This window comes from Toxotes jaculatrix, chromosome 8 (assembly GCF_017976425.1).
Source record: "Toxotes jaculatrix isolate fToxJac2 chromosome 8, fToxJac2.pri, whole genome shotgun sequence".
Classification (NCBI taxonomy): Eukaryota; Metazoa; Chordata; class Actinopteri; family Toxotidae; genus Toxotes; species Toxotes jaculatrix.
The window spans coordinates 5315942-5332232 of record NC_054401.1 but is presented as its reverse complement, the minus strand read 5'-3'; the positions used below and the strand labels follow the sequence as shown (position 1 = coordinate 5332232).

At 38.5% G+C, this 16291-nt stretch overlaps 1 protein-coding gene across 1 annotated transcript; it reads left to right on the top strand.

Moving 5' to 3' along the window:
• Nucleotides 1–8: 8 nt before the first annotated feature.
• On the top strand, nucleotides 9–12209 carry bag6 (BCL2 associated athanogene 6). Its single transcript, XM_041044068.1, has 25 exons — nucleotides 9–116; nucleotides 884–971; nucleotides 1073–1190; nucleotides 1561–1775; nucleotides 2184–2246; nucleotides 2330–2452; nucleotides 2546–2742; nucleotides 2946–3078; nucleotides 4094–4294; nucleotides 4385–4607; nucleotides 4966–5016; nucleotides 5127–5470; nucleotides 5564–5636; nucleotides 5775–6127; nucleotides 6337–6595; nucleotides 6720–6889; nucleotides 7139–7192; nucleotides 8060–8168; nucleotides 8462–8586; nucleotides 9279–9413; nucleotides 9707–9763; nucleotides 9871–10095; nucleotides 10803–10910; nucleotides 11006–11152; nucleotides 11632–12209. Exons 2-25 carry the CDS (start codon nucleotides 891–893, stop codon nucleotides 11725–11727), a joined length of 3660 nt encoding a protein of 1219 aa, XP_040900002.1. The 5' UTR covers nucleotides 9–116; nucleotides 884–890; the 3' UTR covers nucleotides 11728–12209.
• The last annotated feature ends 4082 nt before the right edge of the window (nucleotides 12210–16291 follow it).

Sequence of the window (16291 nt, the reverse complement as noted above, 5' to 3'; positions counted from 1 at the left end):
CCTGGTAGCTTCTGGCAAGTACCAGAGCTTCTACCTGGAAGTCATTTCCGTCTTATTTGGTGATAAGAAACAGCTGCATACACTGGAGAAGTTGAAAAGACAGAACGACGTTTAAGGTAACCGCTAAATAACTCGGTCTTCGTGAAAACGAAACGCCCTGTTGTCTTTGATTTAGTAAGCTATTTGTAACGTTTAGTTTGTTTAGCATTAGCTTAGCCCAATTAGCTTCGTTGCAGACGTCGGTCTGGTTTCCAAGCTAAGCTAAGCTAACTACTGCTAGCAAGCTAGTAATAACTAAACGGTAGCTGGCTAACATAACGTTAGCGTTACATGTCACTGTTCAAAGTGTTGTGTTCTTGTTGACATTTTAAATATCCGCCCGGCCCAGCAAAACACAGCTACGGTAACCTAATGTAATTAACGTTCTCCGTAACTGTTCAAAACACAGTTTCAGATTTGTGAAACCTTTAGTCTGCTTGTGAAAACACTAAAAGGGGATATCACTTTTTTTGTTCATATCATCAAACGAGGTCTAGATGAAAAATCACTATTAGACTTGTCAAACGTGCTTGATTTACAAGTAGACACTAACTAGTAAGAAGTAAGTCTACATGCTAAAACATGGAAAAGGGCGATATCCCTGCTTTTGGCACAGTTGGACCATCTCAGAGGAGGTCTACAGCAGCCAACAAATACCAAGAACTGTCAGTGCCTAAATGCCAAAGATGTGTTCAAATTTAAAATTTCCCATTCAAAATGGTTGTTCATTTTAGGTGTTTTTGCTAAAAAAGTAATTGGTTATCAGATTTTTTAAACTATTATCAATGTCTGAATCCAGTAACTGTTGGCTTTAATTACTGGCATACATTATTTTATGATACAGGAACATCATGGAGGAACAAACTGCAGACATAGAGGTGACAGTCAAAACATTAGACTCCCAGAGCAGGACCTACACTGTTGGCGCTCAGGTAAATAAATCCATTCCTACTGCAAAATGTGGAGTGACTTCTCATTTTCAGTCAGCCTTTGAGGTTGTCAGACTAATGTCTTTTCCACCTCCTTTTTGTAGTTGACAGTGAAGGAGTTCAAGGAGCACATTGCCCCTTCAGTGGGTATCCCTGTGGACAAACAGAGGCTGATCTACCAGGGCAGAGTGCTACAGGATGAAAGGACTCTGACAGACTACAGTAAGTAATTAAGGGGTTAAATAAAGAAATGTGGAACTTGATTTTATCTTGTTTCAAGTGAACTTTTAGATTTATTTCTGCACTGTTATTTTGTTACAGTACCACAACAACACAAAATATTCTCATTTACACACACATTGTTTCCTAATATTTGGGCTACCCATTACTTTACACTCAATTATGATGTTCATTTTCACTATTTTCTTATGCTTTACAGACCAAACAACTAATTGAATAATTGAGAAAACAGAAATAAATTGAGAAAAATTAAAATGTAGCTCACTCACCCATGTTTCAAAATAAAAAGTGAGAAGTTAAAACACTGTCTAATGTGCACAGATGTAACTGAAATTTTCTCTTGTTGCCCCAGATGTGGGTGGTAAGGTGATACACCTTGTTGAACGGGCGCCCCCTCCACCCTCTCAGCCTAGCTCAGGGTCAGGAGGCAGTTCAACTGACAGTGGGCCCTCCTCGTCCTCCCAAGGAACATCCCAAGTGCCTCCACATGACCGCAATGCCAACAGCTACGTAATGCTTGGTACCTTCAACCTCCCTGTCAACATTATGGACCCCCAGCAGATACAGGTAGGCCTGCTTTGTGACTTGTTTAGGAGCAGTGTCCTGTGGTTTGTTTAATATATTTATATAATACACACTCAGTGGCCTCTTTATGAGACACACGTACAGTCTGTTGCAATTCATACAATTGTTCCCCTTACAAAACAATAATGTACTCCAGCCCACCGTCATGATAAACTATGACCTTAGTGCGAAAACAGAATTTAATTTTAAAACCAAACATTATGGGAATCATAAAAGCTGACATTTTGGCAAAACTGTTGTATTAAATTACCCTAAACTGTTTACCTAATAAAGTGGTCACTGAATATATGTTGTCCAGCTTTAATCATGACAGTCAGAATCTTTTTTTTTTTTGTGTCAACTGTTGATTCCAAAGGCGTATTAATGGCGTGTGTTATTCCACTCATTTAGACATCAGTTCAGCAGATTGTGGGAGAGAATGCCAGGAATGCCAGAGTCACAACCAGCACTGGGGTAAGATACTATGTCTGCTGATTTTATACAATCCCTCTTGACATTACCCTATGTTTTGTTAATTGTCACCATTTCTGTTTCAGAGCAATGGGTCCGTGAATGTGCACATTGATATGGACCAGCCAGTGCAGAGTGAGCCAAGGCTTAGGCTGGTGCTAGCTGAAAACCTGCTGAGGGATATCAATGATGTCATCCAGCGAATGGAGGTGAGAGCTAAACCTTCAAATTTTTCCATCAGCGAAGCTAAGCTGCTGCCTGATCAGTAACAAATACACCTGCTGTCTTGTGTCTGTTTTCAGGGTCGACCGAGTGACTCATCCTCCCAAACGGAAACTACGTCTGCTGCTGCCCCCCCTCCTCCCTCATCTTCCTCTACCACCTCCACTCCCTCTCCTTCTTCTCAGCCCATGGACACCTCCCCACCTCCAACAACTCCTCCGCCTCCACCCACCTCTTCAGCACAACCCGAGGGACCAACACCCCAACCTGGACCCAAGTGAGACATATTCTTGTTCTTGTGACTCAGATTACTTATCCTACATAGTTGTGTGAGGATTCATACACGCAATTCTGTTTTTTGTTATTTTACTCTAAACCTTTTTAAGTCAGGTAAACTTGAAAAGAACATGAAATTATTTGGCATCAAATGGATGAATTGTGTTTGATTGTGACCAGCTTAGATTTCCTTTCCTCCTCTAGTCATCCCAGCCCAGCCGAGCTGGCGGAGATGCTGTCTGAGCTACGGAGGGTGGAGGAGAGACTGCAGCCCTTCATCCAGAGAGCTCACACCATCCTGGAGGCAGCCACCACCGCAGAATACAACAATAATACAGTAGGATTCAAACAGCTCAATAATCATTAACTGGTGTTTTTAAGAAGATGTCTGAAATAGATGCTTTTTAGCATTATGCCAGAATATGTGTTTCATTCTGGAAAAAAGAGATTTCATTCATGTTTTTTTAAACTGATAAAGGTTCAAGGGGAGCAACAACTTAAATATCAGGTCGAGTTTTACTGTTAGCAAACATGTGGTGTCACAAGGATTTTTCAAATAATATTTAAAATAATGTACTGAGAACAATATCTCTGCTCTCCTGTATGCGTGACTGTTGCATCAGAGGACAGTAAAACTAAAATCAAGATAAAGACTCTGTCTTGCTAACTTTTATTTATTTCATTCTGCATTTCTATCCAAGCAATCAGCCTCCTACTTGATGAGCAATGTTTGGACCAAAATGACATATGAAATAAATCAACAGTTAGTGACACATGACTCATGAAAAATATTTTTGTGTTCTTATCCTAAAATTATGATAATCACTTGTGAGATTAGTATAATTGACACCACTAAAGTTGCCATATAAGGCTACCTGTTCTGCTCTGTTTGCAAAGTTTAATTCACAAAAATGTCACCACAAAGTGAAAACAATTTCACACAAATCACAAAAGCCTGTGAGTAAACTGGCAAGCCATTACGATGATAAAATGATCATAACATTATTTTAGTTCATCTTAGTCATGTAATTTATTTTAGCAAATTTCTGCATCATATTTAAATTCATTCAGATTGAGACATTATGATTTCGGTTCAAATGTGTATATTTTACACCTGTGGAGAAAGGGAGACTCGTACGTGCAGCTTAAGAACAAATTTGTTCATATGAGTGGTTCCATGAAAGCCAATGTGCTGCAATCCTCATTTATGTTACAGTTTGATTAGTACAATTAATAATGCAGTTGAAATCTAACCTTGGCTTATTGATATTCTGGTTTATCAATCCTGGGTTTTTAACATTACCTAGCTGTCATTCAAAATGTTGCTCAAGCTGCTTTCTTCTCTGGCACAGGAGAGAGAGGAGGACCAGCGGACTCTGATCGTGACAATGGAGTGTCTCCGTTTCCTTGGTAACGCGCTTGTGGCCCTGAGTGACCTACGATTGAACCTAATGAGCCCTGTACCCCGCCACCTACATGTGGTGCGGCCTTTTTCCCACTATGCCACCCCGGTCACTCTGCCCGGAGCCGTACATCACCACATCCCAGTGCAAGTGAGTGAACACAAGCAACTTTTAGTTGGAAGTTATTAATGTGAACCTTGTTTTTAATTGGACTGACTGTACTTGCATCTTCACCAACAGATGAACCTGGGTGCCACAGTGACTGTTGCAGCTAACAGCACTGACGGACAAGCCCCGCCTTCTCAGTCGGCCAGCCAGGCGGAGCAGGCAGGTCAGGGACAGACCTCCCCCCCACAGACTTCCCCGTCCAATCAGCAGGCTGGTCAGGGACAGGCTGGCCCCCGGGTCATCAGGATCAGCCACCAGGCAGTCCCGGTGGTCATGATGCAGATGAACACGGACGGTGTGTTGTCCCCTATCCGCCACTGATTGAATGCTCCGTTCAGATGATGTTTGTGTGTCATATTGCTGGGCGGCAGCGCATTGGAATGAAATGACTGCACATATCACATATCACACTACTGCATCCTCCATGCTCTGCCTATAAGCCTATAACCCCATTCTTTCGAAACGATCGAAAGAATGGGGTTATAGGCTTAAATCTAAAAAAAAAACAAAAAAACAATTTAATCATCTTTGTTCAATGATTGCTGTTATTTCAGATGTGCTTCTGTGGAGAGTAATGTTTTGGCAGGTTCTTTAGGATTGTACAGGGGACTTAAAGCTTTTTTGTGTATCTTTCTGTTTGTGTGTGTGTGTAGGTCCAGGTGTAAACCCTAATGCAGCCGGTCAGCAAATGCCTGGACAACCAGGTAAAGGAGAGTTTATGCAAATCAGTCATTTCTTAACTTTTAAAAATCCATCTGATTTTCTACTGATAACAAAAATAAATAATTCTGTTCTTGTCTGTTTCTGCCCTCAGGTGGCCTCCCCCCTGACTTTATGCGAAATCTCATGCAACAGATCAGCCAGTACGCTGCTGCTGTAGCTACTAGTGCTGCCACGGCCGCCACTGGCCAGCCAGTCCCACCTCAGCCCACCCCTCCCGGCTACAGCTCCACAGCCAACTCCTCAGCTACCACCACGGGTCCTAACACACCCACCACCACCCCTACTGCTCCTCCACCACCTCCTCACACTGGACCCCAGGCTAGGGTTGTGTTCACCCGACCCCCCTTTGCACCCAACATGCCTCCTCCAGCTTTCGGCACCCGGGGAACCACCATCAACGTGAGGGCTGCCATGCCAGGCCAGCAGCCAGGACAGGTGGGGATAATATCTTCTGATCTGTTTCCTGTTCACTTTTTGAGGCTGATTGTCAATATGATCCACGTTTAATTCAAAAATCTTGCTCCACAGCCTTTCAACCCTGCTGCTCTCAACCAGATGATTAGTGGACTAGTTGGACAGCTTTTGCTGCCAGGACAAATGGGTAAGCTCTTCCTTTTTCCTGAATTTTTGTTGCATTGTCAGCATTTTTCTGTAGTTTTAATAGGCTAACCCCTAATCTTTAAAAAGGATTGGTAAAGAATTGCTGTCAATCTGTGATATTTCACGGTTTTTTCCACAGCTGGTCAAACAGTCACATCATCCTCCTCTTCGTCCACATCCTCATCCTCCTCTTCCTCCTTTTCCTCCTCCTCTCAAACTTCCTCATCCTCATCCTCCTCCTCCTTTACCTTCTCCGCCTCGGGTCCAACACCTCCACCTACTGCAAACACTACTAGTCCACCGAACCAACCTGAGACCAACCCCAGTGAGCCCCAGTCTCAGGAGATGCCCCCAGACCTCAGTCAGCTCCTCAGTTCTCTTCTGGGGGCAACCGGTGTGGCTGGTGCAGGCCCTGGAGGAGCCCCTTCTATCACTGTCACCACGTCTGGTGTCCCAGCTTTCATCCAGGGAGTGGGTGAATTTATGCAGCAGGTCAGTGTTTGAATGTCCGACATGACTGCAGTGAATAGACTTAAAAATAGCCTAAAAATTGCACTTGCGTTTTGAAATGACTCACACCCAGAATTTGTATTTCATTTCAATAATCCAGAATTAATAATTTTGTTACTGACTGAAATTTGTCTGTTGTGGAGTTTCAAAGTAACGTCAAAAAAATCCCCAATCCTCATTTCAATTTCTAGGCCCAGCCCATCTTTTCTCCACCCCCACCTCCCTCTGGTACTGCTCCAGCTCCCGGCACAGGACCCAACCCAGTGCCCAACCCCCCTGCAGCTGCTGAAGCCCTCAACCCGGAGTTGTTCACAGGCATTGTCCGTGGTGTTCTGAGTACCATGATGGGCTCTCTGGGCCAGGCCCAGAATGACACAGAGAGCATTGCTCAGTTCATGCAGAGGCTGTCCCAGGCAACCAACATCTTTATCAGTCCTGAGGATCCTACCGGTAAAGAGCAGCACATCATTCAGTCAAGGAGCATATCAGAAAATATCTAAATTTTACTCCTATTGATCACTTAATTTCCTGTATCTTCTTTTATCTTTCCTTTTGTTAAATTATTTGTTCCTAGGGTTTTTTGGGGAGCTGCTGATGTTGGTGTGCCAGACATTCACCATGTCAGACCTTGTGATGCTGCTTCATGGCCAGCACCAGCCCCTGGCTCGCATCCAGCCTCAACTGTCCCAGTTCTTCACCCAGAACTACCTCAGTGGCAGAGAGCCCACCGACCAGAATATTGCTGTCAGTTCCACACACCGAAACAGAAATTGTTTTTCTTAACTTCAGAAGGATTATCCATCCTTAAATACTGAAGGATGTTTAAAAATATGTAGTGCTAACGGAATTTTCATTACAGGGCACGTGTTTGATAATTTACCTGTTTTATTCTTTTGTGTAATTGACCAGTAAATATTGTATTTTTGTTGTCTTCTCCCTCTGTATGCCATCATTCTCTTGTTTTTCCTCATGTCCTCTCTTTCCATCCCTTAGGAGGCTGCCGACAGTCTTGTCAACGAACTGGAGGAGTACATCACTGAGAGTTTTGTAAGTCCTTGATGCCCACTCCTCCCTCAGTAAAATACTAAACAGGAAATGATGAAACATTACCACATATTTTATTTACACTATAAGATGTTAATTTACCACAGTCAAAACACTCAAAACACTCAGCATCCATCACAACTGGCGCTGTGTCTGTTATTGTTCATTCACTAGTCACTACATGCCATATTTTTCGCAAAATTTCATAAAATTGGACACTGTTCAGGGCTGTGATGTTACACAATAAATTAGATCCACTTTTCCAGCAGTAAACTCTCAGCAGATGTAGGAAGCCAGGGCCTGGGTGACCTGGCAGTGATCATAATTTAACTACTTTTGTTTGCATCATGGATCACTTGAATCTGCTTTATCAGGTAAAATATTTCTGACAAGGCCAGTGCGACAAAAGCCTTTATATATGTGACTTAACCAGAAGTACCTCATTGAGATTAGACATCTACAGGAGTAACACAAAGGATATAAAACATAGGGGTTACAAAAAGCACAGACCACAAACTGATATTAAAATGCATAAAATATGAAGAGAAAAATCAATGTCAAAGAGATGAGACCAGAGGGATAATGTAAAATTCATAAAATGACAGTATTCAGTGCATGTATCAAGGCAGATATGAAGAATGAGGTGTGTAATGTGAGATAGAAATGAGAAACTTAAAAAAAGCAAATGACAGCTGCAGATTTTGGAGCAAAAGACGACATAGTCCAGTAATGAATTTGTAAAACATTATATTTCAGCTCCATGTAAGAAAGTTTTAGGCCAATTTAGTTTAAGTCACTTTAAATGTTGAAATGCTGTGCCTTTTTTTTTTCAAGTAATTGAAATGGAACCTTCTCTTTCAACTCCTACAGAGAGAGTCTTCAGTCACTGTGTTAGAGGGCGTTGATATTACTCAGACCAACATGTCTTTCTTCAGACAGCAGCTGACTCACATCGCCACACACATTCTGCGCTGCACTGGTAAACTGTTTTTCTTTTTCTAGTTTACTGTATGTGTTGGCGTTTTGGTTCCACTACTGCCTCCATTTGTGTTAAAGTGTAGGTTGCAGCATGAGAGGAAATCCTATTTTCATTATTTATCATTATTTATATATTAGGAAAACCACTGTGAGATGAATAAGTAAAATGAACTTCCTTAAAGTTCACTGTCACAGTAGCAAATGCACTTAATTGTAAAGGAATTTGTTATTGAAATAAATGTTTTAGTACATTATTTTTACGTATTATTTAATATCAACATTCTTCTCATCCAGATGACTCATTTGGGCTCCGACTGCTACAGATGTGTAACCAGGCCCTGTTTGAGTGTCTTGCCCTGAACCTGCACTGCCTGAGAGGAGACCAGAGAGCTCTTACTGCAGTCATCAACCACCGAATAGTTAGTACACAATGTTTCACTAAACCTCATTGTTTCTTTCTTCTCATATTCTGCTCTCAGCAGACAGTACACTCCAGATGAAACATGTTAGGCAAAGGATATCAGGTTTAGTGCTTTGACAAAATGCAGGTATACTCGTGTCTTCTTGCAGTAGGCAGATGGATACGCTCATGAGTGCTTGTGACAGTTAATGGGGGAAAAAAAAAGAGAGACGACCAAAAACTCAACCTAAGGCAGCAGTTAGTGGGGGGGGCTGTGCAAATGTTTTATCAATTTGCCACACAACCTTGCAGACTTTGTTTTGGTCACAAACAACAATTTTGACATTCCAAAAACAAGTCATTAGATTTTTCTTTGAGTATACTACCTTAACTCTACAGCTATCTACTCTGCCACTGTTTATTTCTCCTATACCAACATTTAATTTACCTGTTCACTCTCTAACTCTCTGTTCACATGTTTAAGATTTCAGTTTGTTAATATTTTAAATCATGTCGTGTAGCTGACAAGTACAGTTTTGCTGTTTTTATGCTGCCAGAATGGCCACGTGAATGATAAGGAGACAAAACAAAAGTTACTAAAATCACTAAAAGGTTTAACAATCCAAAGAAAAAAATCTTGACAAAAAGACTAAATGCAGAACAAAAGAGCTGTTGTGACGTAAAAGCTGATTTTTCTTTTTGTGTTTCCAGCGAAGGATGTCCAGTGACATCAGCCCGAGCCTTGTCAACTGGATGAGCAGCATGATGACGATGAGGCTGCAGGTCATTCTGGAGCACATCCCCGTCACACAGGAGCAGATCCAGAACTACATAGTTTACACACAGGTAATGGACCAGACACGCAGTTTTTTAAAATATATATATATTTAGTGTTTATTTTATATCAGTTTCGTTGGCTCCTCGTCAGAGTGGCTCCTTTTTCTCTCTCTGTAGATTTAATTTTCTGAATTTTACATTTGAAAATGGATCAGTTTCCTGCACAACAGAATGCATATGTGTTAATAACATGTTACGTGCAGAGGAAGCAGCCCATCTTATCTGATGGCTGTTACATATCATGTTACTTTGGACAGCACGTCTGAAATGGCTAATAAATATTAGATGACATTCTTTCACAGAGAGATCAGTCTTCTGCAACTGGCACACAAGAGGCCGAACGAGCACAAAGTGCAACGGTAAGCTTGGTGTGTCTTTAATATCCTTTTCAGATCCACTCAGTGTGACATTTTAGGTACTGATTTGCCTTTTGGTTCCCTCATTTCGCTGTTCTCCACTTCCAAAGATCGGGGACACACACTCACCAGCTGCGGCAACCACAGCAGAGGAGGCCATGTCGGTGTCACACGACACGAGGGCATCGTCACGGGACACAAGAGTGTTGCCTGGGGACCTGGGAGCCTCAGGAGGAGCTGCACCATTAGGTGGCGACATGGCAGTAGCGGGAGCTGAAGGAGGGAGTGAGGAGTCCTCTGGAGAGTCAGAGGCCTGGGCAGCGGCTGTCCCCCCTGTAAGAGACCACACAGTTTGTTTACTGGTTTTATTTAACATTTTTGTTTTTGTTTTGTTTGTAAATGTGAATCAGGGCAGTGCAACAAAACATGTTTCCTTTCCTGGACAGTTTTTCTTTTTTTCTGGATGAGCTAATGAACAAACTGTCAACACGTTTATAAAACAGCTTCTTCTGTTGAAAATAACTCCGGTGAATACTGTGGTAGTGAAGTTTGGATTACACAGAGTAAATGGGACACTGATTCAGGAAAGACCAGTTCATTGACACTGTTTTAAAACAACACTCAAGTGTCCATATGTACACTGAAAAAGTGTTTTGGCTGTAGCAATTGTGTCTACACTGATTGTTAAGAGATCCCCTGCTCACATAATTGAGGTGTAAGAGATGGGGGACATCTCTTACACCTCAAACACACAGTGGTCTTTGAACAATTATTAATTTTAAACTTTAGCCAAAACCTTTCTGCAGTCTGTTTTTGTCAAATCAAGTAGGTATTTTCCAAATGTAGTGTTATTTTTAGTACAAATTTCCCTCTTTGTGTTTGCTCAAACAATGTTTCCCTGGTGAGCTGTTGTGGAGTGACAGTAGCACAAAGAGGCTTTGATTGCTTTTGACTTGCTGTTTTAAGCCAAATTTGAAAAAATTAACTACCCCTGGTAACTCACCTTCATATCTCCCTTCTTTATTTACTGTATGTGTTGTAGGAGTGGGTGCCCATCATCAGGTGTGATATGATCACACAGAGGAAGATGAAGGCTCAGCCTCCGTTGTCTGATGCCTATTTGCATGGCATGCCAGCTAAACGCAGAAAGGTAATCAGAGCAGTTGTAACTTCACTTGTTAGACACAAGTATCACCTGTCCTTACCTTTTTTTTTTTAAAGTTGTGTTGATGTGTGTGTTTTCAGACAGGACAGGGTGGTGGAAGCCTCCTCTCCCTCTCTGATGCAGTGAGTCAAGCTGCCAGGACGGCTGGAGTGAAGCCCATCACTTCTGCTGAGCGGTTGCAGGACGATCTGGAAACCCAGGAGCTCAAGGAAGCATATGCAGAACAGGTGACTAAATCTTACCTGTATCTAATAACAAACCAGAGACACACTACATATCATTTAGGCTAATGATGACTATAGTGTGGTGCTTTTGTTTCCATAGATTTGATCATTATTTGTATTAGGATACCAAAAGTGGATGAGATAGTAGTATTAGTTCTAGAATAATAATTCTATTATCTCATCTGCAAGTAAATGAGATGATAGTAGAATTAAAACAATTAGTTGGATTCAGTTTTTCAAGCAAAAATGATGAAAAATCCCCCATTGATAGCTTCTTAATTGTGAATGTTTTTCTCTGTTTTATATGATTGTAAACTGAATATTTTTGAGTATTGGACAAAACAAGACACTGAAGACGTTACCTCGCAGCCAATTAAAGGGATCACATTTGTAATCACGTCTTCCTCTCTAACCACGGAGTCACCTTCTGACATAGCGCTTGTACCTTCTGCCATAACCATGTTATCTTTTTCTTCTCTCAGGTTAAAACTGACATCAAGAAACGAGTGAGGGAAGACCCGGATTTCAGCTCTCAGCAGTTCCCCAATGCGCACAGAGCCTTCTCATCAGACTCATAATCAACTTCAACTGAGAAGCACTCCAGCTGTTTTCAGATTCATCTATATTATTTTTTGGATCTTCATTTAACTACCACTCATTGCAGTCTCTCCCCACCCCACCAGTCTGTATACCTTTTTTAAGCAGTTAGCCGCTCTCAACTAATTGCCTAATGCTAATGTGACTACTTCCCCAGTGCCTATTTATTGCTTTGTGTTTATTTTGGTCCAACTTTTGCTGAGAGAATGTTCCTGATCAAAAAGGTATTATATTAGATTGAAGTTTTACTAAATCAGGTGACTTTAATTCTGTTTGGTTACATGTGTCCGTCTATTTCTTTTGCCCTCTTATCCTCGTGTTGCTTTGTTAATATGGAGCCTGAGTTCTCATTATTTAGTGGATTTTGGCCTTCCTCTCAATACTCTAAAGTGCAAGAGTATACTTTCATGTGATGAACATGCTGTACAGTACATGAATGTACAGTAAGCTTAATAAAAATCTTGATACAACAGAGTACTCTTTTTGAGTCTGAGTGATACTGGCTTTGAGACTTGCTGAAAGCACGCCGATATTATCAGCTGATATTAGCTTCTTGTAGCTATAGCATTATGTCAGATATGTCTACTAGTAAATAACATGCAGGTGTCAAAATATGCCAAAAAGTGATTTTTTAGTAAGACCTCAAAATGTCATAAAAAACATCATAGTATACTAAGGCATCAAAATATGCCAAAAAAAGTGATTTATAAGTAAGTCCTCAAAATGTCATAAAACACATCATACGGCCATAAGGCGTCAAAATGTGCCAAAAAAAGTGATTTTTCAGTAAGACCTCAAAATGTCATAAAAAAATCATAGTATACTAAGGCGTCAAAATATGCCAAAAAAGTGATTTTTTAGTAAGACCTCAAAATGGCACGAAAAATGTCATACAGCCGTAAAGCGTCAAAAAATGCCAAAAAAAGTAAAAATTTTTTTTGACCTCAAAATGTCATAAAAAACGTCATAGTATAGTAAGGCGTCAAAATCGGCCAAAAAAAGTCAAATTTTTTTTTACCTCAAAATGTCAGAAAAAACGTCATAGTATAGTAAGGCGTCAAAATCGGCCAAAAAAAGTCAACATTTTTTTTTTACCTCAAAATGTCATAAAAAACGTCATAGTATAGTAAGGCGTCAAAATCGGCCAAAGAAAGTCAAATTTTTTTTTGACCTCAAAATGTCATAAAAAACGTCACATAATATAGTAAGGCGTCAAAAAATGCCAAAAAAAGTCAATTTTTTTTTACCTCAAAATGTCATAAAAAACGTCATAGTATAGTAAGGCGTAACAAAATCGGCCAAAAAAAGTCAAAATTTTTTTGACCTCAAAATGTCATAAAAAACGTCATAGTATAGTAAGGCGTCAAAAAATGCCAAAAAAAGTCCAAAAAAAATTTGACCTCAAAATGTCATAAAAAACGTCATTGTATAGTAAGGCGTCAAAATCGGACAAAAAAAGTCACATTTTTTTTTACCTCAAAATGTCATAAAAAACATCATAGTATAGTAAGGCGTCAAAATCGGACAAAAAAAGTCAAAAAAAAATTTGACCTCAAAATGTCATAAAAAAATGTCATAGGTGTAAAAAAATGCCAAAAAAAGTCAAAAAAATTTTTGACCTCAAAATGTCATAAAAAACATCATAGTATAGTAAGGCGTCAAAATCGGACAAAAAAAGTCACTTTTTTTTTTTTAACTCAAAATGTCATAAAAAACGTCATAGTATAGTAAGGCGTTTTTTCGGCCAAAAAAAGTCAAAAAATTTTTTGACCTCAAAATGTCATAAAAAACGTCATAGTATAGTAAGGCATCAAAATCGGCCAAAAAAAGTCAACTTTTTTTTTTCACTTTTTTGTCATAAAAAACGTCATAGTATAGTAAGGCGTCAAAATCGGCCAAAAAAAGTCAAATTTTTTTTTAACTCAAAATGTCATAAAAAACATCATAGTATAGTAAGGCGTATTTTTCGGCCAAAAAAAGTCAAAAATTTTTTTGACCTCAAAATGTCATAAAAAACGTCATAGTATAGTAAGGCGTTTTTTTCGTACAAAAAAAGTCAAAAAAATTTTTTAACTCAAAATGTCATAAAAAACGTCATAGTATAGTAAGGCTTTTTTTTCGGACAAAAAAAGTCAACATTTTTTTTTACTTCAAAATGTCATAAAAAACGTCATAGTATTGTAAGGCGTTTTTTTCGGACAAAAAATGTCAAAATTTTTTTTGCCCTCCAAAAGTCATAAAAAACGTCATAGTATAGTAAGGCGTTAAAATCGGACAAAAAAAGTCAACATTTTTTTTGACCTCCAAAAGTCATAAAAAACGTCATAGTATAGTAAGGCGTTTTTTTGGACAAAAAAAGTCAAAATTTTTTTTGACCTCCAAAAGTCATAAAAAAAGTCATAGCATAGTAAGGCGTCAAAATCGGACAAAAAAAGTCAACATTTTTTTTGACCTCAAAATGTCATAAAAAACGTCATAGTATAGTAAGGCGTTTTTTTCGGACAAAAAATGTCAAAAATTTTTTTGCCCTCCAAAAGTCATAAAAAACGTCATACTATAGTAAGGCGTCAAAATCGGACAAAAAAAGTCAAAATTTTTTTTGACCTCCAAAAGTCACAAAAAACGTCATAGTATAGTAAGGGGTTTTTTTTCGGACAAAAAAAGTCAAAAATTTTTTTTGACCTCCAAAAGTCATAAAAAACGTCATAGTATAGTAAGGGGTTTTTTTTCGGACAAAAAAAGTCAAAATTTTTTTTGACCTCCAAAAGTCATAAAAAACGTCATAGTATAGTAAGGCGTCAAAATCGGACAAAAAAAGTCAACATTTTTTTTGACTTCAAAATGTCATAAAAAACGTCATAGTATAGTAAGGCGTTTTTTTCGGACAAAAAATGTCAAAATTTTTTTTGCCCTCCAAAAGTCATAAAAAACGTCATAGTATAGTATGGCATTTTTTTCGGACAAAAAAATTCAAAAATTTTTTTGACCTCCAAAAGTCATTAAAAACGTCATAGTATAGTAAGGTGTCAAAATCGGACAAAAAAAGTCAAAATTTTTTTTGACCTCCAAAAGTCATAAAAAACGTCATAGTATAGTAAGGCTTTTTTTTCGGACAAAAAATGTCAAAAAATTTTTTGCCCTCCAAAAGTCATAAAAAACGTCATAGTATAGTAAAGCGTCAAAATCGGACAAAATAAGTCAAAAATTTTTTTGACCTCCAAAAGTCATAAAAAACGTCATAGTATAGTAAGGCGTTTTTTTCGGACAAAAAAAGTCAACATTTTTTTTGACCTCCAAAAGTCATAAAAAACGTCATAGTATAGTAAGGCTTTTTTTTCGGACAAAAAAAGTCAAAAATTTTTTTGACCTCCAAAAGTCACAAAAAACGTCATAGTATAGTAAGGCGTTTTTTTTCGGACAAAAAAAGTCAAAATTTTTTTTTGACCTCCAAAAGTCATAAAAAACGTCATAGCATAGTAAGGCGTCAAAATCGGACAAAAAAAGTCAAAAAATTTTTTTGACCTCCAAAAGTCATAAAAAACGTCATAGTATAGTACGGCGTTTTTTTTCGGACAAAAAAAGTCAAAATTTTTTTTGACCTCCAAAAGTCATAAAAAACGTCATAGTATAGTAAGGCGTCAAAATCGGACAAAAAAAGTCAAAATTTTTTTTGACCTCCAAAAGTCATAAAAAACGTCATAGTATAGTAAGGCGTCAAAATCGGACAAAAAAAGTCAACATTTTTTTTTACCTCAAAATGTCATAAAAAACGTCATAGTATAGTAAGGCGTTTTTTTTTTCGGACAAAAAAAGTCAAAATTTTTTTTGACCTCCAAAAGTCATAAAAAACGTCATAGTATACTAAGGCGTCAAAATCGGACAAAAAAAGTCAACATTTTTTTTGACCTCAAAATGTCATAAAAAACGTCATAGTATAGTAAGGCGTTTTTTTCGGACAAAAAATGTCAAAATTTTTTTTGCCCTCCAAAAGTCATAAAAAACGTCATATTATAGTATGGCATTTTTTTCGGACAAAAAAATTCAAAATTTTTTTTGACCTCCAAAAGTCATAAAAAACGTCATAGTATAGTAAGGCGTCAAAATCGGACAAAAAAATTCAAAAATTTTTTTGACCTCCAAAAGTCATAAAAGACGTCATAGTATAGTAAGGCGTCAAAATCGGACAAAATAAGTCAAAAATTTTTTTGCCCTCCAAAAGTCATAAAAAACGTCATACTATAGTAAGGCGTCAAAATCGGACAAAAAAAGTCAAAAATTTTTTTGACCTCCAAAAGTCACAAAAAACGTCATAGTATAGTAAGGCGTTTTTTTTCGGACAAAAAAAGTCAAAAATTTTTTTGACCTCCAAAAGTCATAAAAAACGTCATAGTATAGTAAGGCGTCAAAATCGGACAAAAAAAGTCAACATTTTTTTTTACCTCAAAATGTCATAAAAAACGTCATAGTATAGTAAGGCGTTTTTTTCGGACAAAAAATGTCAAAATTTTTTTTGTCCTCCAAAAGTCATAAAAAACGTCATAGTAT

Excerpts from the sequence above, each read along its gene's own strand:
- bag6 (XM_041044068.1), top strand. The coding sequence starts at position 891 with ATGGAGGAACAAACTGCAGACATAGAGGTGACAGTCAAAACATTAGAC. Across the intron at positions 2,453-2,545 it reads ATGTCATCCAGCGAATGGAG|GGTCGACCGAGTGACTCATC; the intron begins GTGAGAGCTAAA and ends GTCTGTTTTCAG. Across the intron at positions 3,079-4,093 it reads CAGAATACAACAATAATACA|GAGAGAGAGGAGGACCAGCG; the intron begins GTAGGATTCAAA and ends TCTCTGGCACAG.